This window comes from Hydra vulgaris, chromosome 04 (assembly GCF_038396675.1).
Source record: "Hydra vulgaris chromosome 04, alternate assembly HydraT2T_AEP".
NCBI lineage: Eukaryota > Metazoa > Cnidaria > Hydrozoa > Anthoathecata > Hydridae > Hydra > Hydra vulgaris.
The window spans coordinates 12,979,764-13,003,949 of NC_088923.1; the positions used below are offsets into that span (position 1 = coordinate 12,979,764).

Sequence of the window (24,186 nt, forward strand, 5' to 3'; positions counted from 1 at the left end):
AATTGCTCAGGTTTACATGAATAAAAACTTAACAGAAATTCATGAAGTTTTTATTCACGTAAAGCTGACCAATTACTGAGTATAACCGATTACTCATTTTTTTCACCCGGCCGCTTGACTTGTTGATGTTTAATTGTTTCGTGACAAGGTGAGATAAATGCCAATTAAAATAATTTTGATAAAATTTTTTTGTAATTTTATTGCGGATTTTATACTATCATCTTCGTAAAGAGATGAGATATTTTGAAGTTGGTTCTTTTGGCTAAGAAAAAATGATTATGATTTATATATATAGATCTCAAGTTTTATATATATTTATATAGACCACTATGGGATTTATATGTAGATCTTGTGGTCTATATATAGATCACAAACATTTTCTCTTAGCGCTCGTACAGAAGATGTGCTATAAAATTATACTCAATCTTGCCACTATTGCGGCTAATGTATTTATTTGATCAATTAAAATTCTTTCTATCTTACGAACAGCCGGATTTACAGTCAGGCTGCCTAGGCTATGACCTAGGGGCACCACAAAAAAAAAGGGCCTTAAAATTAAATAGTAGGAAACAAAATTTTAATTCTTGGAAAATTCTTTCATTTTCATTTAAAAGTAAATGTGTAAAAAAAAACATTTGACTACACTTATTATTTTTCAAATCACATTCTGTTATAAATATATTTACTTAAAAAATTATTGTTTCACATAAATTTTTTAAGTAAGTATATTTATATTTTCTCAAATCTCAATAAGCGCTTCTTTAAGTTCCAGGTTGACATATATTTGAATAAAGGGATTTTGTACCAGATACTAAAGATTTAAAACCCAATTATCTTTAAAACTTGACGAAATGGTAAAAAATAATTTGCATTTTTAAAATTAAAATTAGAAATGTTATACGAAAAGCTTATTGTTTAGGGAATGGATTAGCTCATCAGTTACTTTAGGGGTCGTCCATAAAGTACGTACGCTTTTTTTCGTATACCCCCCCGCCCCTCGTGTATTTTGCAATACGCTTTTTTGAGTACCCTCCACCTCCCTAAAAGTACCTATGCTTTTAACCTATTTATCTAACGTTTTATAATATTTTTTTAAATTTAGTGTCTCCTTTCTTTTATAATTGACCCACTGCCCTCCCATCTCATATACGCCATTTGTAGACCCCCTCTTCCCCTCCGAGCGAACGTACTTTATGGACGATCCCTTACTTAAAAGCGTGCAAATTTTTATTTAAAGTGAACTCATTTATTTTAAATCATCTACTTTGAAACACTATGCTCGAATAAAAAGGAAACAAATTTATCAACCACGCGGTTGTTGTTTTTTAATGAAACAGACCGACAAAAAAAATTTTGTTTTAAGTATTTCAAAGAACACAGTGCTAAAATTTCTTTCGTCGATAATGTACACATTATCGAAGAAAGTAATCGTAATGCTTCGTAAAGGTAATGTTTTAGCATTAACGATTACGAAACATTGTGATTACTCTTTTTGATAATGTATGCATTATCGAAGAAAGTAACAGTAATGTTTTAGGACGATTTTCTTTAAAAGGCTTTCACAGCCTTCTTCAGTCTTCTAAAATACGTTCGCTTTAAGTAAAATTTTGCACTCTTTTTAAGTAAAATAAATGAGCATGCAGCGGAGAAAGTAATCATAATTTGTTTGAATAAGAGGTTTTCCATAAAGTATGTACTCAGACATAGGGGAAGGGGTTTACCCAAAAACGTATGAATCCGTATATAGGAGGGAGGGAGGTGATAAAGACGGCGACTACTTACGCGGTTTGACACCATGATTTACTTTTTTTTTTTTTTTTCCAAACAATTTTTTTAATACGCAACATTTTTGAGGCGATTGGTTTTATTTGTAAAATAAATTTACACATAAAATTAAATTTATTAGTTACCAAAATATAGCAGATTAAACTTGTCAGACTATTTAAAATAAATCAGAAATTTGTATCAAGGTACCCCACCTATGGGTACCTTGTTACAAACTATGAGCATCGTTAAAGAAGTAAATAAAAAGTATAAAGTTTAGAGTAAAGGCAGATTTTTACTCGAAAGACGAACAAATTAATAATTATAATCCAAATAATGCATCAAATGGTCCATTTCACAATTCAGAAATCCAGATAATATATCGTTTTAAATGTCAATCTTAAGCGTCAATAAATAATGGTTTTGCATCAAAACTGGATTTTCTAGTATTTTATTGACATAAACCTTTTAAAAATTGGCTGTAAATATTAAAAGAAATGATTTTTTGAATTGTTTATGACACAATGGAGTACAATTCTACAGTTTTAGGGGCCTCTCACAAGTGCTGTATCAAGTTACCCCATACTTGCTAATAGAAAACAATTGCTTTATTTTTAACATCAACTTGTTTTCACAATAGTTTTGTTTAATGAATTAAAGAGCTTATGTATTGCATTTACAAAATAATGTTACTTACCGATAGTCACATTAAACAGTATACCTTAAAGCTTAGGAACTTTAAAAACAAATAAATTACTTTGTCATAAAAAAAGAACACAAAATTTGACCCCTCGCAGACCTAATGATGTCAAATAATAATTTTTTTGTCAAAACATAGCTAGAAGTAACTGTTACACTATACCCAATAATAGTAGTAACTGTTACACCATACCCAGCCAGTCTTCCTTCTAAACAAAAAGAATAACACATGCTAAGAATGGTTTCCATCCTGTGAAATTAACTACTACTATTGACCAAAAACACCAGTTAAATATTGATACTTTCACCGTCACAGAAACGTAGTATTATATTATACTAAATTTTCATACAGAATGTGAAACCAGATATAAAAGCACGTGACATTAAAATTTGACTTTAAAAACCTCAAAAAACACGAGTAAAACTGTCCGGGAAATACACGTGCTTTTGCTTTACACCTTGTGTTTATACAGGTTTTAATTCTGAAAGTGAAACTGCCAGGGTATAAAAATGGTTGTCACAACTTTTAAGATGCCTCCACAAAAATCTTGCATTAAATCCATACGCTTTTGAATAGTAAATGCACTCACTTGTATTCCAAATTCTTTCTAAAGAACGCTTGACACTTTTGGTGCTGATAAAATTTGGTTTGTTTGCACATCTTGACAACTCGTTTAATTCTTGATGTCATTTTACCCTTAGCTGCGTATCGTGGATAATTTTTCACATATCCAAATGTTTTGTACTTTTTAATCAATTGCTGGGGTACCTAATACCATTCCACTGCTTTTTTTTTATCAGTCTAAATGTTTTAACTTGCTTATACAAGTGGCTACAAACCCAGTCGAATTGCGCTGGGTTTGTAGCCATTCTTTTTAACTCCCATACATGATGATAAATTAAATAAGATTGAAAAATATCAGTCAATTATTAACGGTTATTTATCATTAAGCAACAATGTTTCAAAAAAAAAAATCGATTAAGAATCTTTTTCTAATAATCGCTTTCAAATCTTATTTTACCAAAACAATAGGTTCGGATAATTATTTTTCGTTGAGGTTTTAGCATTCGTTAAACTAAAACAACGTTAGTTACAGAGAAAACGGGGACATACAAAAAACGTACAATAAACGTTCAGACGGATCGTCTCGGACGTGTTCCAAACTGATTCTAGATTAGACGCTCAAAGACATCTTTCAGGATGTTCTAAGGATGTCGTAAAAAGACTTAAATAAGACATTCCGTTCAAGTGCATTTATACAAAATTGGTCTAGAAAATACGTCTTTTAAACGTTCAAAGGACATTTGTTATGCAATGAACGTATTTTAGCAATCACCGAATTTGTAGGGTTTTGGGGACAAAAGTTTAACATTTATAAAACAAAACAGAAACGGCAATTAGTGTGCCTTATTAATTGAAACAAATAAAACACAAAATTAAAAGTATACACAAGATTAAAACATGTTTCAAATTACAGATCTAAAAAATATCATAAAAATTGTTGTCGTGGTTTAGTTTTTCACGGTCGCCGGTATAGCAGTCTAAAATTACTCCCGTAAATAAATACTCCCGGAGTATTTATTTCCTAGGAAATATGTACTCCGGGAATATATACATCTTAGGAAATAATTACTCACAGGACTATTTATTTCTTAGGATATAAATACTCCCCCAGGATATATGTACTCCCTAAAGTTGAATTTGAAATATATAAATGTAACATTGAATTTGAGGTGGCGCGTCGCATCTCTCTGATGCGTACTGATTAAATAATCATTAGCGTAACAACATTGGTTAAAAAACAGATTGTTTTTACAGTATTTTTACATTGAAAAGCGGTTGCAACTTTTATTATTATACTTCCTTTAAAGTTTTCAAAAATATTATAAAAATACCGTAACACCTCTAAATTTTATCAAGAGGATATTTTTTCTTTCTATTCGTACCGCTATTTTGGTAATCGGCTTTAATCGGCATTTTATTGGGTTTCCCGTTGTTAATTTTTTATTTCTCTTTTAAACACTTATATCTTATAGTATTTAGAATTCCTATGATTCTTTGGGATTATTATGAGAAAATTCCTTATTAAAAAGTTCTTCCTAATTTTTCTTTTCTAACAAAATGCTAATACTGGAACCCAGAACCATTTTTGATCTGCGGTTTTGGTACAAAAAAGAAATTAATAGATAAAAGTAATAATTTACAGTTAATAAAGTTATACATTTGTAACTATTGTGTTTGAATATAATATTTATACACAAAAAAATTTTTTTGAGGAAAAGGTGAAAGATGCTAAGACTTTAAACATGATAACAAGTGTCCCCGCATTTTCAATACATCAAAATTCGTTTCCATATATGATTTACATAGGTGATCACAAATATTGACTCTTCCATAAGAGCAAAATGTAAGAAACCAATGATATGAGCCATTATGCATAAGTTGAATATGTTCATTATTGACTAGCTGGTATGGATTCTTTGAACAATTTTGAGCATTTAGTACAGATTAGAATTCTGCAACTGGTACTAGCTGTTTACAAATAAGCATTTGGGCAGCATCCATGATGTTGTTATTTAGCCACGAATTATGAGACAACAAAATATCTTTATCTTCATTTTTAAGATGATAAAGATTTGGAAAATTTAACCATAGTTTCTCAGGTTTTAAAGCCTTTTTTGAGTCAACTGAATTGATTACTTGATGTGATTTCCAAAATGTTTGTTCAACTGTAAACCATGAATGTTTTTCTGCACAAATGATAATCCACGCAGATTTCCATTTTTCATAATTGACAATATCGTTCAAGCAAGCTGCAAACTCCACTAAAAATATTTTTAATAACTTTTGAATACTTCCTTTTATTTTATTGCTCCGTTGCATTAAACTTGAGAGTTCGTGATCTTGAAATTTAAGGAAAATACGCGGAAGAAGAAACTTTTTTTGTTGTTGCAAAATGTTTTTAAATCTCATACAGGTTTGATACAACGATTAATATGTTTCCGTAACAATAATGGATGTTTTCACTGCACTAATTAATATTATTTCAACAACTTCATCAGGTAACATGCACCATAAACTTGTAACTTTCTCTTCAGTTTCAACACAAGAACTCAACATATCATTATATAATGACCTTTTATTTTTATCAATGTATGGCTTCAGCAAAGTGACGCTGTAATTTTTCTTTAGAGTAGTATTTTTTTGGTTAAATAAAGTGCACAAGTTGTTTTTAGAAACTGAATGTACTGTATATGGACCAAGCCAATTAAATGAAAATTTTCCTCCTTTTCTATCTATCCTTTCTTGATTTTTTAAAAGAGCTTTATCACTAATTTCAATCAAATGGGGTGCTTGATGGCGTTTATTATAACCTTTTTACTGTTTATTTTTAGCGGTTTGGATGTTTTTGAATGCTGTATGGTAATAAAATAAATGAAGTAAGAACGGCATCAAAAGTTTCTCTGTCAAAACTTTTAATGTCATGTTTTTAATATCAACCATTCCGTATTTAACATCTTCAGCTAAAGTAGGTTCTCGATTATATAATAAAAAAAATGGTGAAAATTTTGTTGAAGTGTGCTTGCTAACACGATGTGCAAATAATATTCCTTTAATAATGTAGGGCCATTCCACACATTCCACAGCTTTTTCACCAAGAACTTTAACTAATACTTCTTTTATAGTTCTATTCTGACCCTCACATAAACTATTAGATTGGGGATGGTAAGCAGAAGATACCCTTTGCTCAGCTCTTGCCATCGTATGCAATTTTTTGCTGACTTCATTTACTAACTCTCTTCCTTGATTGTTAATTTGTATTTAATGCACTCGTGTCAACAGGTTACTTCATATAAAAAGAGTGCAGTTGAATCAGCAGTTTTTTTTTAAGAGGTTTAGCTTTTGACCATTTTGTAAAATAGTCTATAAAGGCAACTAAATGTTTACAACCACCAACCTCTGGCAAGTTAAAAATATTAATTCCAGCTTGTTCCATTGCTTTAATTACAATTGGAATGAAATACAGTTCTGTTGAATAACTTATTATTTTACCATGTTTTTGACATTGATCACATTTTTAAATAAACTTTTCTACGTCGAATTTAATATTTTTCCAGTAAACCCTGCTAAAGATTTTGGGATGAGTTGCATCTCTTCCACAGTGCGAGGCCATTGCTTTTGCTTTGGAATTTTCACTAAGACCAAAATGAATGTCAGATAATATCTTTTGCTGTTGATCTTTACAAGCAATGACTAACTTTTTGCTCCGGTATAATAATTGTTCAGATAAAATGCTGAAATTCTTGCAAGCATTTCGAAGATTAGATTTGTTTCCTTTACTAGCCTTAATTTCTAGAGAAAAAACTTTTTCTTTAAGGTACTTTTCAATTGCAATAAAAACAACAGGTCGCGCCTTTTTTTATTCTAAGAGTGTGGAAAATTTACTTTCGATATTGAAGGAACAATTTTACGATACAGCGATGCCTCGCGATGTCCTAAAATGCCTATTTAGCCTTGATATACTAAGTTCACTTTGTTTTTAATAAGTTTAAGGACTAAACTGTAACTTAATACTGCTCAGTTTACCACAAAACAAAATTTACAAATGTAAAATTAATTGTCATTAAAAGATTGCTTTTCGAATTTAATTTAAATGGTAATAAGTACTCTCATTGTGAGTACTTATTTACTAAAGGAGGTATTTATTTACTAGCCTAAAATGACTGGGGGAGTACTTTTTGACTAGGAGTTAAGTACTCTGGGAGTATTTATTTACAGGGAGTTATTTTAGGCTGCTACACCGGTGTCTTTTCTATCCAGCGCTCTTTTCAGGACATCTCCAACGCAATTTTCTAGCTCATTCTCGGCATGGTCTCTGCAAAATACGAAAAAATATATAAATAAGATTTATAGAATATAAAATAAATATAATAAATATTCAAACAAGTTAGCTTATACAAAGGCTATCTGAACTATTATTTTTAAGTAATAAGTAATTATATTTTAACAAAAAAAAAAAAGAAGACAACTTATTATCATACATAACATAATAGTTTGATCTTAGCAGTGAAACCAATAAATCAATTAGTTTTGTAGTCAGATTTTTAAAATTTAAAAAATCTAACCTTATCATTTAAAGATCATAATTAACCTTATCATTTGAAGATCATATTTAAGGATCTGCAAAAGTTTTTCCCACATTCTATATACTGATATCTATTATCGATTTAAATGTTAGAATAATTAAAAGTCTTTTTATTATAAATAAATGCAAAGGAAATACCAATTTCTGTTGATGCGCAACTTTTAGTAGTTCAGTTTTACATCAATTTTTCAAAATAAATTTACTTGGCGTTAGTAAGTTTTGCAAAGGGTTCATCATATATGAAACTTGACATTTTTTTTCACAATTACATCCAAATTCTAAAAATTGATATATATATATATATATATATATATATATATATATATATATATATATATATATATATATATATATATATATATATATATATATGTATATATGTATATATATAGTACTGTGAATATGTTTTAGACCACTTGTATAATTAGATGTATTTACAATTTTTTCCTGTGTAATTTTTTTAAAGCGTACTTAAGTTTAATAATATATAAGAAAAGTTGAAAGGATATGTTATTTTGAATAAATAAACACAATTGATGAGGGAACATGAGGGATTTGTTTGTTTATTTATTAAAACAATGTGTCATAATAGCTACATCCAAAACAGGATATTCAAAGACTGCTGTTATAGAAATCATTAAAAAGTTTAGAGAAACTGGCTCCCTTGAAGATAGAAAGAAAAGTGGTAGATCTTCTAAGCTAACAAAAGATGAGAATAAATATTTAAAAATCCTTTCTTTAAGAAATACAAAAAAAGCATCAACCGGTGGCAAAGGACATTAACACAGCAACTAGGGAAAATGTCAGCGTTTCTTGTATTCGACGACACCTACTCTAATTTGGATTAAGAGGGCGTGTTGCAATTCGAAAACCATTATTACAGCATGACAATAAAAAAAAATGACTTAAATATGCAAAAATTGGGCCCAGGAAATGTTTAATCGGGTTCTGTACACCGATGAGTCTAAATTCGAAATTTTTGGAACGAAGGGACGTTAATATGTTTGAATAAGAATTGAAGAAGCCTATCAGCCCGAGTGTTTAAACCCTACTGATGACCTGGTCTCCCCAGAGTCCAGATTTAAATATAATTGAGCATATTTGGGATTACCTGGACAGAAAGAGGGTCAAACATGCTCCTCGAAATGTTGAAGAATGTTTTGAGGTACTTCAAAGAGAATGGTACAACATACCCCAGGATTTTATAACTAATTTGTATGAATCTATTACCCGAACTCTCTTCTTGTTGTAAAAATGTAAAAAAGTTTATCCTCAATAAAATTAATCAATGAACTATCAGTTATGCAATGATCCCCTAGCTACTCTCTATAACTAAATTTTTAATACATCAAAAGTATAAAACTCATAAATAAATAAAAAAAATAACAATAACAATATAAAACCAAAAAATAGAAATAAAAATATAAAACTCATAAAATAAAAATATAAAACTCTAAAAATAAAACATAAAAATATATAAATGTTCATTTAGTCACAACCAAATACCCTCATTTTCATCATCCTGTAAAGTTTATATGGCTCTAAAATTTTTAGCATTGTTACTAAACCATGTAACATGTAATAAATAAACAATAAACTATTTTCTATGCAATTGCCCTGCTTAATTCTCTATAACAATTTTTTTTTTTTTTTATAGTACTTTAATGCATATTCAATACTTCTATTTCCTCATAAAATACTATGCTTAAAAAATTCTGGTACATAACAAAACTCTCCTTGGACTTCTCCTTCTTTGACTTTTCTTTCCAAGTCGTTAAACTTCTTTCCATTTACTTTCCTTCTTTTTACCTGTTATACTTTTTGTTATTGATTTATTATGATTTTTATATTTTTATTTTGCATTGTTATTAATGATTATCACTATTTTATATATAGATAAATATATATAGTAAAATATATATCTATATATAATAAAATATATCTACAGATTATACTTTTTTATATTACTGTATTTAGTATTATTATTATTATTATTATTTATTACTATTATTGCTATTACTATTTATTTATTACTTATTATTATTATCATTATTGTTATTATGGTATAATTTATACCATCATAGGTCTTTACACGTCATCAGTTTATAACTGTTTGTAAATGTCCCGCACGATTGTATATATATACAGTTATTATTAAAGTGAAAATATATTGATTTGATTTGATATATATAAAAAAATATTTATATATAAAGTCTAAATTTTTTTTTAATTCATTACTTCATATATACTAAAACTAAATATAAATCAAATTGTTAAAAAAAAGTCTAAGAAGTAATTTATTAATGTAATAATAATTAAAATAATAAATTACAATCTATAGTATTTCAAACAACTCTTTATGAAACCGTTAACTGTTATTATTTCGATTTTCAGATATAATTAAATATGGCGCACGCATTTAAAAACTACTAAATAAAATGTTTACAAAAAGTTAACCATAAACTAAATATTTTAACCTATGCTAAAAAAAAGATATTTAAATTTAGTTTACATGTTTGTTTGATCTGTGCTTTATTATTAAGACGTTCACTAAACGTTTTTTGTATGTTCAGTGTTAGCTGGGTAATTAATAATAAATGGGTAACAATCGTTGTTTGTTTTTTTCTGAAAATTACTAGATAAATTTTATTTTTCACAATAAAATTTTTAGCTCGGCTCTGACTATACAGTCAATTAAACGCTGAGTCCTACTTCAATGCAAGTTCAAACGAAGATCATGTTATTCGGATAGGTTCTTGCAATCTCCGTTGATGTATAAATGGAGAACGTAGTTGTATTTATGACACCATGTCTTTTATATTTAATGCATTGTAATGATTTTACCCTCTTTATTTTATCGATTGTATCCTTATAATCTGAGTCCTTAAGTCTGTCAATAAATTTGATTGTGATTTTGTTTTAAAGATGTTATTTGTTCACCTCATAATTAGATGCTAAAAAAGCTTTTGACAGCTGCAACAGGGACATTCTCTTTGATAAACTTTACTTTGATAAAAACTTACCTCTCAAAATAGTTAACACTATATCTTCTTTATACCACAAAAGTAGTGCAACTGTCTCTTACTGTCTTTTCAAGGTTCCAAATCAGTTTCATTTGCTCTTAAGCAAGGAGTGAGACAAGGATCCATTCTGTCCCCCTATCTATATAACATATACTCCGAAAAGTTACTCGAAACTATAAAAAATGATAACGTTGTCGGTACTTCTATACATGGAAACTTCACAGGTGTTGTTGCTTATGTTGACGACATCATTCTTCTTAGCTCTACTCTATCTGGTATTGAAAGGCTGATTACAACGTGTAATATTTACAATAACTTAAACGGCATAAAGCTCAATGCTGTCAAAACGGAACTGTTGCTTTCCGGAAAAAGACAATTAACTAGTTGCAAGATAACCCTAAACGACCATCAAATAATACCAAATGAAAAACTTAATTATCTAGGCTTTATTTGGGATACACAAAAATCTATTTTTGCCTCACTTAATAGAACAAATATTAACAATAGGGTATCAAATTTCCAAACAACAGTGCAAACTCTGGTTCAATCTGGTATCCGGTTTGTACATTCATCTTCAATTATTCAATTATATACATCTTTAGCAGTTCCGACGCTAACGCAAGGTCTGGAACTCTGTGAAAATAGAGAGTCAACAATGCAAAGTCTTAATAAACTTAGAAGAAATGCAGTTAAGTCATGTTTTAATATCTCCAAGTATAGCAAAAACTATATAAACTCTCTATTTAAAGTTCGGGAGATATAAACTTACATACAACAAAATAAAATAAACCTATTTATCCGTCTACTAAATAATAAAGTAACTTTTAAAATCATCAGTTCTCAGCTTATCTATTGTTCATTAAAATATTCATTTTTAGATGATATAAAGGAACTATGTAAGATCCATAAAATAAATGTGAAAAACTTAATTCAGGATAAGAAGAAAGTGAAAATTAATGTTTTAGAAAATATAATTTCTGAAGATACTTATCAAAATATAGTATCGGCACTTCAATGTTGGAATGCAAAGCAACAGCAAACAATTTTCAAAAATACTCTTGAAGAAAACATGCCCAAGTGATCTACTTTATTCTCTCTTTATATATCTTAAACTATTTTTTATGTATTTTTACCTTGTAAACACATTTACAGAGGGTATTTAATAAAATAATAATATAATATAAAACTTTTATTTGTTGATGAAAAGTATAGAAATTATGTAAATCATAAAAAATATTTTTTTAAAATTGAAGCAAAACCTTTAATCACATTAGGTTGTACTTCAAGTTGTTCTTCAATAAAGTTGTACTTCAATAAAAAACTTTGCATATAGTTAGAACAATCTTTTCATTAAACCATAACAGCAGTGCAACTGTCTCATACCAAGGTTGCAAATCAAATGAGTTTTATCTTCAACAAGAAGTAAGACAGGGTTCAATTCTATTACCGCACCTTAAAATATTTATATCCAGGACCTTTTCAAAACCATTAAAAATTAAAGTAATGTAGGTACGTCTATATATGGTAACTTCACTGGTGTGATAGCGTATGATGATGACATTATACTTTTAAGCTCAACTTTATCTGGTCTGGAAAAATTAATCAAAACTTGTAATGTATACTGCAATTCAAATTGCATAAAACTAAACCCTGATACTACTAAGTTCCTCCTGACAGGTAAAAGACAACTACAAAGCTGCACAATATCTCTCGATGGTATCGAATATATTTACACAATAGACTCAAACACTTGGGGCTTACATGGGATAAAGGGCATTACACATTTGCCTTACTTGATTGGGTAAACATTGCTGAAAAATATCTAATTTTTGGGCAGCTGTCCAAACTCTTGTTCAATCTGGAATCCGTTTTGCTCAGCCAAAATCTATCGCACAATTATATCAAACCTTGGTAGTACCAATATTAACTTACAGTCTGGATCTTAGTAAAATCAATGACGAAACAATGAAACCTAGACAGAATCGGTAGGAATGCATTAAAATCGCTTTTCAACCTTTTAAAACTCCGCAAAATTTATTTGCACTTGTTATTTAAAGTTCAAGACATATCCAAATGCATTCACCAGAATAAACTGAACTTATTTATTCGTCTTTTAGATAACAAATCGACGAATCCCACAGTAAAACAATCTTTTTTAGATGATGTCTAGCAGGTGTGCCATATTAGTGGACTAAGTTTTGAAAAATTAAGGAATGAAAAAGTTAGAAAACGTTTTGTGGTGGGGGATGAAATCCCGAAAAATATTAAGAAAACATTAAAGTACTCATTAGATTGGTGGAACTTAAAAGAACATTTTCAATTTCAAACATCTAAACATTTTCAAGCAAACTCTAAAAGAAAACATTCCAAAATGATTTCTATTCTTCCTTTCAAACTTTAAATAATTTTTTACTTTTACCTTGTAAAAATATTTACAGTTGGTGGTTAAGAAAAAATAATAATTAGATGAATAATAAATTTTCCGAACTAAAATTTTACTTATTTTTAAAATTGGGCCTCCAATATTTATTGACCCCTAACATTGTTAATCTGGTTCTGATCATACTTCTGACTCTAATGTGCTAGATAGAACTAACGATTATATTTTAAAACCAAGATAGCCAATTTTTAATTGTACAGAAAAAACTGTTGTTTTGTTCTTTGATAAACTTGGAACCTATAGCAGGAAAATTGTAGGTTAAATAGAAAGTAGTTTGTTAATTTCATGATTTTTATCAAGTATTTCATTCTAAAGTTTATATTAGCTTATTTATCTGGTAATGCAAAAATAAAAAATAAAAAAAATAATTAAACTAAAACTTTTTTTTAAATATTTTTTTAAAAACCAAGTCAGCATAAGCGCTCGATTGAGTTTTTTTTTCAAAAATTTTGCCAGCATATTGAACGAATCGAATCTACTGATAATCCATATTACTTCAGTTTTAAAACGTCGTTGCTGAATTATAACTAATCTGCAACGATGTTACAAAATCGAAGTAATACGGATTTTTTAACATTGTTGCTGATCTGTAACCAATCAGCAACAATTTTCTAAAATCGAAGTAATCTGGGTTGTTAGTAGATTCGACCCGAGTTCAATATACTGGCAAAATTCTTCTCATGTTCAGGCCTGTAAGCTTAATAGGAGAGACTGATGATTTTTGCATAGAGGTAATAAACTTTCTTGGTGTTGCTCTAGAATCGGAAACTTTTTTCTCTGCTTCTACAAAGCTGTGGAGTATTTTGGAACTATTCGATAGCAGTTAATTAAAATCTCTTTCGAAAACTCAAGCGTGCGTTCTTGTTGACTCCGGTTAAACCCATTCACCAGAACCACTACAAAATGATAAAAGCCGCTGTCCTCATAATATTTTGAGATCAGTGGATAGAAGCATTGCTCACAAATCGTAAGAAACATTCGCCTTTATTGATTGTGAGTCACAATCAATAAGAGCGAATGTTTCGAAACGAAAGCAAAAACAATAGTATGGGATCAAATTTTACAACGAATGAATGCGTATTACAGTAAACTCCCGGTTATTTCAAACTATTTCTGGCGAGGGAAGGTCATGTACAGCGGAAAAGACATCAAGTTGGGAGCAAACCCATTTGCCCACTATCCTCTCGAGGTATGAATTGAGAGATGTTTACATGTTTACAACGCTGACGAGTTTGGTTTATTTTATCAACAGCCACCGACAAAAATCTTTCATTTAAAAGGTGAACGATGAGCAGGAGGAAAATTAAGCAAAGTTCGTTTAACAGGCTTGGCAGCAGGAAATGGGGTTGGTAAAAAGCTGCCTATGTTTATAATCGGAAAAGCAGAAAAACCACGATGTTTCAAAGATGTCAAAAACCTACCTTGTCAATACAAGTCCCAAAACAATTCCTGGATGGACTCTAAATTCTTTACTGATTATGTAAGGAGGCTTGACGCAAAGATTTATGCTGAGGGTAGAAAAGTTGCACTTATCATAACTGCCCAGCTCATCCTAATGTTGAAAATCTCAAACCAATTGAATTTGTATTTTTACCACCAAACACAACCTCCAAAACGCAACCAATGGACCAGGGAGTCATAAGAACATTGAAGACTTTTTATCGCACGAATGTTGTGAGGCGTCAGATAAAATACATCGGTGCTGGTAAAACAACACCAAATATTAACATTCTTGAAGCTATGAGCATGTTGGTCAAGTCGTGGGATGCTGTATCGACTAACACTGTAATAAATTGTTTTAGAAAGGCAGGCATCTCAAAGGAAATTCCGGTTACAAGTATAAATGGTGAAGAAGATCCTTTTGAATTGCTTCAAGAAAACGTCAGAGCTTAAATCACGTGGCTTAGTAGAGAAAGATTTTGCTGTTGAAGATTACGTAAACATAGGTTTTGATATTTGTACAAGCGAAGCAATCGCTATCACAGATCGAGAAATTCTGGATTTCATTTTAATCAACGATTGTGCTGAGGTAGATAAGGAGGTAGACGAAGATTCGAACGATTTGCCTCTCGTAAAGTCAAAGTTATCAAATGGTTGCACGTGCAATAGAGTTAATTGAATGTTGGTCTCTTTTTGAAAATAACGGCGTCGAAAACCGGCAATCGCTAAACCTAGTATCAAAGATGTCACAGTTAGCCTTAACTAAATTTAGGTTTTCTGAATTATGTCCAAATTAATTTCAACGTTTTCTGAAAGAGTATAGTTTACTGATCACTATGTATATAGTCCACCAAATCAAAAAACTCCTATTAAGTAATTATGGCATTTTAAAGATTTTTTCGCGCCTTTTATTTTGCGCCTTTTTTTGCAAGTGTTTTGCGCCATTTTTTGGTCCGCCATGTTTTCATTCAAAATTTTATTGTAAAAATTAAAGACAATTTATTGAAAATGAATAATACAGATGGTATTGTGTTATATTACATAGATTAAGATTGCATAATTACATAATTGGAATGTTTTAAATCATCAAAATATTTACAAATATAAAATTAAAAACTATTTCTTCTTGAATTGAATCACTAAAAAAATATCAACATTTAGATCAACATGTCCAAGAGAAACAAGATGTTTTCCATTATAAGAACCTAATGCCCTTACTAAATTATATTCATAATTAGAATTATTTGCGGACACCTTGTACCGGTTCCACGAGGCAGTTTTGAAGAGGTAATGAACACATTCTCCTGATTGCTCCGAATAAACTCCAAGACCCATTTCATGTTCATTTCCGACCAAATAATGTTATCCATTACATGGTTGACAGTTCCCGCCCTAATATGAAGCTCCCGTAAAACAAGTCTATCTACAAGAAGTTCGGAGGGGTTTCCATATACTAATACATGGTTTATACAATTCTTAAAATGTTGTGCACACTTAGGTTTTGAACCAGATTCCTTGAATTTTGTATAGTTGTTTTGACAGCTCTCGAAAGTTCTGTATGGAGCATTTGTTTAAGTTTCTCTTCTATCCTACTCACATAGATAACAGGGATGAATTGAACTGCTACTTAAAAATGTACCTGTCAGAATTTGACTAAGTTTTATGTCGCATACCCCAATGTGCTTAACTTTTTCAAGATTTAATTTTTCAAATAACGTTTTAATGTTTAAATATCTTTCTGAGATTTCTGGAGCTACTAGAAGAAAAAATGAAGCATTTACTGACAAATCTTTAAATATTTTTTTTAGACCATCTTTATATAAAGACCAGCAAGCTGTTACCGGTTTTATTTCAAGGTAATCTATTTCAACTTTGCCGTAATTTTGAAAAATTTCATTGAGATTAACTATAATTAAACAAAATTTGATAAAACCACTTCCCCCCGTCAACAGCAATTTTTAGCAAATGATTCTTAGAATCAACACATTTTAGATCCAGGAGTAGTTTAACAAAAAGAGTAACATCATTGCAGTACGCTGCTGTAATATTTTTATATTCCAAAGTTTTATCTTTGTTTTTAAATTCAAATAAAATATTTTCTTTGGTAAATAATGGGAGAAGACAACTGTCCAAATCAGAGACACAGTCTTTCAGTCCAGGTTTTACAGCGTTTCTTCTTTTTTCAACAACTCTGTAATTATTAATTTTTTTATATAATAAGTTTTACTCCAAATATTGCAAAATTTATTGTGCAAAATTAAATTTGTATGAGTATTGTGATTTTACCTTATTATATTTGCAAGTTTTATCATTTGATGGTTATTTAAGGAAAGAAAATTCTGAATATAAAGAAGATTTATGTGAGCAAAATTGGTTGTTTTTGGAGTATTCTCAGATCCTATAGATAGCTTCAGTTTACTACCTCCTGTCTTCAATGAAATAGTGTTACCACTTTCACTACATAGCTTTTCTTTAATAAAGTGAGAAGCCATTTGTTCCTTGACATCTACATAAGTTAAGAAACTATGAAGACTGAATGGAAAAGGTTTCGACAACTTTACATTGTTAAAAAGGTTATTGGCTTAAAAGCTTACAAAGGTTTTTTTAAATTAAAATTATCATTTTTGATTTATTATTCTTAACATTTTTTACACTTATCTCTCTATAAGTAACGCAAATTAATACGGTTTTTCTTATACCTTGATATCCGGATGCCGCTGATATATCATTTCTGAAAAAAAAATTACATTAACGAACTCGTTTTCTATAGAACATGGTATACAACCTTTCACAGTCAAATAATCAAAGTTATAAAAACTTTTTCTACCTGAGCGTTGTTGCATTGCATTTATGATGCAATCCTCTTTTAACTTTAGTCAGACAGGAACTACACCGCGGACTAATAGCTGCCGTTTTAAAACTCTTTATACCAGATTTTTTTCTTGGGTATCTTTCCCTGCGTTCTTGCGATTTTACATATTTCACAGCTGCAAGATTTTAGTTTCTTGAAACTATATAAAAAATTATAATTTTATATTTCTTTACAACAGATATACAAATAAAATAACATTTAACCCATTTCGTGTTTTAGCCGGGATAGTCATCTTTGACCAGTCAAAGTCAAAATTAATTTTCTGCCTGAGATCAACAACATTTGTTCTTTCAACTATACCCCTACACCTTAAAAAGATAAAGATATGCTAGTACCAAGCAAAATGAGATTTGATTCATTTATCAAATCTTATTTCTTTGAGTTCAACAAGGTATCCAATTTTTCAGTTATGTGAATGGTTTTACGTTTATGACATATATACTTTTTATATATATTTGTTTAGTTAAAAATCATTAAGTATACCAACCTTGGACACAATCGAGTATCGATCATCAGCAATGTTATTACCCGAAAAACAGCTCTGAAATTTAGAAATTATATGGCTTTGGCTGTTTATTTTCATATGACATTTGCGACCACAAAAAAGACCACTAATACTTTTTTCTCTGTTCTTTGATGATCTAAAATAGTCGGAGGATGTGATTTACCGATTCTTAACATTTTTTTAAACAAAATTTGTTCGACGTTTGTCTTTTGCAATTAAATTTGTGGCAGAAAAAATGGCGGATTAAAGATGGTCGTTCAGAAAACGTTGAAACTAATTTGGACACAATTCAGAAAACCTAAATTTAGTTAAGACTAACCGTGATGTTTGATAAGCATTCTTTAAAGGCAAAAAAGCAATTGAAAATGGACGATTTTTTCGAAAAATTGTAAATATTTTATTTCTTTATTTTAGATTGTTTTTTTTTTAGAAGTTAAAGACTTAAACGGCATCCTATTCCAAAGTTTTTCTTCTTTTTTACTTTCTACTACTGTTAAAATTTAATAGTAACTTGAAATTGGTCACTTTAAAGAAGATTTTCAGTTATTCGAACTTTCGGTGATTCGAAGGAAATTCTTGTTTCCCTTGGAGGTTCGAATAACCGGGAGTTTACTTATATTGTAAATGAATGAAAACGCATTCATTCGTTGTAAAATTTATTGGAAAATATTTTTTGTTTTAAGATGATTTGGAATCAGCATGCTGTTTCCAATCTTTGCAAAGTGCAATTATTACTCTAGATATATGTTCTGAACTTTATTCATCTCTTGTTGATTATCTGATTGGATTAACAGTTACCGGGCAGATTATTTACAAAAGAGTCTCTTTTGTTAAGGAAAAATAAATGGAAACTGCTTTTCCAAATACTCAAATCATTCATAGAATTTTCATGTTTCATGATATACATCGAAATATTAACATGTAATTATGGTTTAGATTCATTGATTAGCAATTTTGTTGATGAAAAGTGTAGGAAAAAGTTTTTGTAGATTATTCCTGTAAAAACTTTGCATAGTTTTCTAAATAAATATTATGTTGTATGTCTCCAACCTATTATGATCTTACGAAGTAAAATCTTATGTTGAAATCAAAAGGGAAAAAGCTCTATTCAATAGTTTGCGATTTCTTTTAAGTATTGCAATTTGGTGTTTCATAAGTCAACTTTGTATGTTTGTTGGAGCTTCTTTAGCATATACATTATTAGAAATTCACTCTGCTTTTTTATAAAATATTTCTGAGATACTTGTTACAATTTTTTAAAAGCAAAAAGATCATGAAATAAAGAGTTTTCATACTCAGTCCGTAATAAAAAGCTCACCGCTCACTTGTCCCTTTTACAACAACTGTACAATTATAGTCTAAAACAGGTTGGTCATGAAAATTATTTATATATTATATTCATTTACTTTATATTTATAATATTTATTTAGGCACTTTTTAAACATGATACCATTTGCATATACACACCATAAAAAACACAAATATGCTCATATAATATATTATGTTTTTAATGTATATAATTTATATCTGTATAATGTATATAATTTATATCTGTATATGTTTATATTACATATGTATAATATATTATCACATGTGCATAAATTATACACATGTAATAGTATATTGTAGTGTAATATGCATATATTAGGTGTGTAATATATTTTATGTGTGTAAGTATAAAGTATATATTTATAGACATAATAATGTGAATGTTTATAAATATATATGATGTGTATAATATATGCTGTAATACATTTACACATGTTTTCATATTTTATTTATAATATATCATTACTTTTCATAAAATTTTATCGATAGTTAGTTTATTTTTCTACTTTATTTGTCAAAAATAAAGTAGAAAAATAAACTAACTATCGTTAAATAAATTAAATTAACTAAATGTAATTGACAAAGTTTGGCTTTATAATTTTTATTGTCTTTAGGTTTTTTGCGAATGTTTCCAGGAAATTTAAATGGTTATAGTAATGCTGGACCAGATTTATATGATTGCAGAAATCGTGTTTGGTTTCAAATGAGTTCTACAAGTCCAAAAGATGTCGTAATTGTTATTGACACTTCAGGGTCTATGGCAGGAACAAATATAAGTATGATTTAATAAAGTAGTAATTTGTTTTCTAAATATTTATGCTATTTTTTATTTTTTTTTAACCTGGTGTATTATTACACTAGAGTTATTTACACTTAATTATTACTTTTTTTCTTAGCTTAAAAAAAAATTTATGCATGTAAAAAGATGTACTTTTTAACTTTAAAGTTACTTTATATCTTTAAAAAAACTAAAAAGATTTATAACTTTACAAAAACTAAAATTTTTTTAAAAAGTTCTGTAAAGCACAAAGTGAAAAAACTCCATGTTTATATTTTTATTTCATTAATTAGTTATTTTTTTAATAAAAATTTGCTGCATGATATTTATAGTATATAGAGATTGTATATCTTGTTATAATATACCATTTCAAAGTGCTCGAACTACAAAGTTGTGGGCCAGAATACACAAACAGCATGTATATATATATATATATATATATATATATATATATATATATATATATATATATATATATATATATAATAAAAAATTTAATATATATATATATTAAAAAATTTACATTAAAAAATTTTCAAATTATAGTAAAAATATTTCACAGGAAGTTGGGAATTGTTATAATTATGTAATAACTATATAGTCAAATCAGGTTATCCTGCTACTGGTAACATGTAACCCAGTACAATCTGCTTCATGTCCTGCTACCTTGTAGGATACGCCTTTTTAGGCAAAGGCTAGGAGATGCCAACTCCGATTTAAAACACCCCCTGCCTTGGGGCTCTTGGTTGAGTAAAGGCTAGAGATGGTGTCTTGATAAAAATACTCATCTTGGGCAGATGTTAAATGCACCCAGCTACTGTCTTGTAGAAGGCCTCCTAGGCAAAGACTTAAGGGGTAAACAGATTCTATCTGTTGACCAGCCTCGCACCCCTTCTTCATCTATTAGGCTGGCGCAGATGTATTTTTAATACATTGTTTCCAGTTTAGGATGTTGAATGCTGGATCTTCTTGATTCAATGCATGGGTTTGCTTGTGTCACTGTTTATATGACTAGGCAACTCATTCTATTATCTCCTTATGAGGGTACAGCTCTAAAACTCAGTTTTATGGTTCTGAGGCCGGCTGGTAGTCAGGTTTTCCGAACTCTGTGGTAGCTCTCAGAGAGGCTGATTCCATCAACAGCTGAAAAATATCAAAGTATTAACAGTGCCATGTTGCGCATGGATGGTGTCCCTGTTTGTACTTTTAGTGTGCATTGCAGAGGCCACATTTGGAGCCCTTTGTTATGGCTTAGGGTTTATTAGTAGTAATGAGGCAATTGCTTGGGCTATTAAACGGTGTTCTGAGTACTATCTATGCTTTGAGTCAAGTTCTTCAATCTAATTTAAAAATGAATAAAGTACCAAAAACTATAAAACACAAAAAACCATCATCATCACCAAGTTCTCTAAACCTATCATTCACTAATATTCGTGGTCTTCGAAGTAACTTTTCTTCTGTTGAGTCTTATCTCTTGCAAAGTTCACCAGACCTACTTGCTCTTTGTGAGACTAATTTGAGTTTGGCTGTCTCATCTTGTGATCTTAGTGTTGATGGTTATCTTCCTCTGATTCGTAAAGACTCAAATAGTCACATGCTTGGCCTGGGCATTTACATTCGTAAGAATTCACCTGTTTGTCGTGAAACTAGGTTTGAATCCACAGAATATTCTTTCATGTGCTTTCGTTTAGCACCACTTCACTCTATTGCCTTTCTCTTTGTTCTATATCGCTCTCCTTCATCTCAAGACTGCACTCTTTTTGATGTTATTTCTGATCATATTGACCAAGCCCTCTCTCTTTATCCATCAGCTAATATAGTTGTTGTCGGTGACTTTAATGCTCACCACTCTGAATGGCTTGGCTCTAGTGTCAATGACTCTGCAGGCATTAAAGCCCACAACTTTTGCCTTTCTCAATCCCTAACTCAAGTAGTCAACTTTCCAACTCGCTTTCCTGACAACCCTAATCATTTACCTTCTCTACTCGACTTATGTCTTGTTTCTGATCCTAGTCAGTGCTCAGTTTCTCCACATTCACCCTTAGGTGCTTCTGATCACAGTTTGATCTCTTTAAAACTAATATCTCATTCTTCTTCATCACCTGAATACCCCTATTATCGAACCTCTTACAACTACAGTAAAGCTGACTGGGATTCTTTCCGTGATTTTCTTCGTGATGGCCCTTGGGTAGAAATCTTTCAACTTCCTGTCGACAAATGTGCTTCTTACATAACTTCGTGGATTCAGGCTGGCATGGAATCTTTTATTCCCTCTCGACGATTCCAGGTCAAGCCTCACTCTCCTCCATGGTTTTCCTCACACTGTGCTGCTGCGATTGCCAATCGAAACCGTTACTTCCATATTTATCAGCAAAACAATTCTCCAGAAAACAGACGTCTGTTTATTACTGCTAGAAACAACTGTAAAAAGGTTTTGTCTAACGCCAAAACCCGCTATTCTCAGGTCATGAAATCTCGTATCTCATCTCAAAAATTAGGCTCTCGTGACTTCTGGAGAATCTTTAATAATATCAATAATAAGGGCAAATCTATAATTCCACCTCTCTTGTATGGTTCAGACTTTGTCACCTCACCTAAAGACAAAGCCGAACTGTTTGCTAAAAACTTTTCATCAATATCATCTCTTGATTCCACTAATTGCGTTCTACCTGATATTGCCAACAAACAGGTTGATCCATTGCTTGACATTCATATCACTCCAGCATATGTATCTAAAGTGATTTCCTGCCTAGACTCTTCTACAGCTTGTGGCCCAGACAACATACCTGTTACTGTCTTGCAGAAGTGTTCTCCGGAGCTGTCGTCTATACTCTCAAAACTATTCAACAAGTGCTTATCAGAGTCTTGTTTTCCAGCCTGCTGGAAAGCCGCATCTGTTATCCCTATCTTCAAAAATTCTGGGGAGCGATCTGATTCGTCTAACTACCGTCCCATAAGTCTTCTTCCTATCATAAGCAAGGTTTTTGAATCTTTAATTAACAAACACTTAATTTCTCATCTTGAATCTAATAACTTACTTTCTGACCATCAATATGGATTTCGATCTTCTCGTTCTACAGCTGATTTGCTAACAGTAATAACTGACAGGTTTTATCGTGCATTAGATGAAGGTGGAGAGGTTAAGGCCATCGCTCTTGACATTTCAAAAGCGTTTGATAAAGTTTGGCATGCTGGTCTTCTCCATAAGCTTTCTTCTTATGGTGTATCCGGCAACATCTTTAAGATCATTGAATCCTTCCTTCCAATCGTAGCATAAAAGTTGTCCTCGATGGACAACACTCTTCTTCTTATTCTGTAACCTCAGGGGTTCCTCAAGGTTCTATCCTTGGCCCTATACTCTTTTTAATTTATGTTAACGATCTTCCAGATATTCTCACATCTAAGGTGGCATTGTTTGCTGATGATACTACCATTTATTCTTGTCGTGATAAGAAACCAACACCTTATGATTGTTTGGAGGGGGCATTTGAGCTTGAAAAGGATCTCACTTCTGCTACAGCATGGGGCTCACAGTGGCTGGTGAACTTTAATTCAGATAAAACTCAATTTTTTTCAGCCAATCGTTATCGCAATAATTTAGATCTTCCTATATTTATGAACGGTGATGTACTCGATGAGTCACCTACTCTTCATCTTCTAGGATTAACTCTTACTTCCAATCTTTCTTGGAAACCATATATCAAATTGGTTGCAAAATTAGCATCTGCTAAGGTTGCATCTCTTTATCGAGCTCGCCACTTTCTTACTCTGGATTCTATTCTCTATCTCTATAAATCTCAAATCCGGCCTTGTATGGAATACTGTTGCCATATCTGGGGCGGATCTTCTCATGATGCTCTTTCTCTTTTAGACAAGGTGCAAAAACGCATTGTAAACATAGTTGGACCTGCTCTTGCAGCCAACCTTCAACCACTATCACATCGTCGTAATATTGCTTCTCTTTCTCTTTTCTACAAATACTATAATGGGCACTGCTCTAAAGAGCTAGCGTCTCTTGTGTCATCTACTAAAATTCATTCTCGTGTTACTCGTCATTCAATTAAGTGTCATCCTTTTTGTGTGACTGTTCCTAAGTGCTCCTAAAACGCTTATTCCTCTAGTTTTTTTCCTCGAATATCAGTTCTTTGGAATTCGCTTCCTTCATCTTGCTTTCCTGATTCATATAATT

At 30.6% G+C, this 24,186-nt stretch overlaps 1 protein-coding gene across 3 annotated transcripts in view; it reads left to right on the top strand.

The window, feature by feature from the left end:
* Positions 1–24,186, top strand: part of LOC100214788 (voltage-dependent calcium channel subunit alpha-2/delta-4) — a 70,967-nt gene that overhangs the window by 14,321 nt on the left and 32,460 nt on the right. Inside the window, exons 1-2 of one of the 3 annotated variants that reach the window (XM_065795490.1) lie at positions 18,088–18,278; positions 19,834–19,995. In XM_065795490.1, coding sequence (XP_065651562.1) covers positions 19,845–19,995 — 151 coding nt within the window. In that variant the 5' untranslated portion in view covers positions 18,088–18,278; positions 19,834–19,844. Of the gene's footprint in view, positions 1–18,087; positions 18,279–18,465; positions 19,258–19,833; positions 19,996–24,186 lie in introns of those variants that run through there. The other 2 variants (XM_065795489.1, XM_065795488.1) reach the window with 2 other exon arrangements.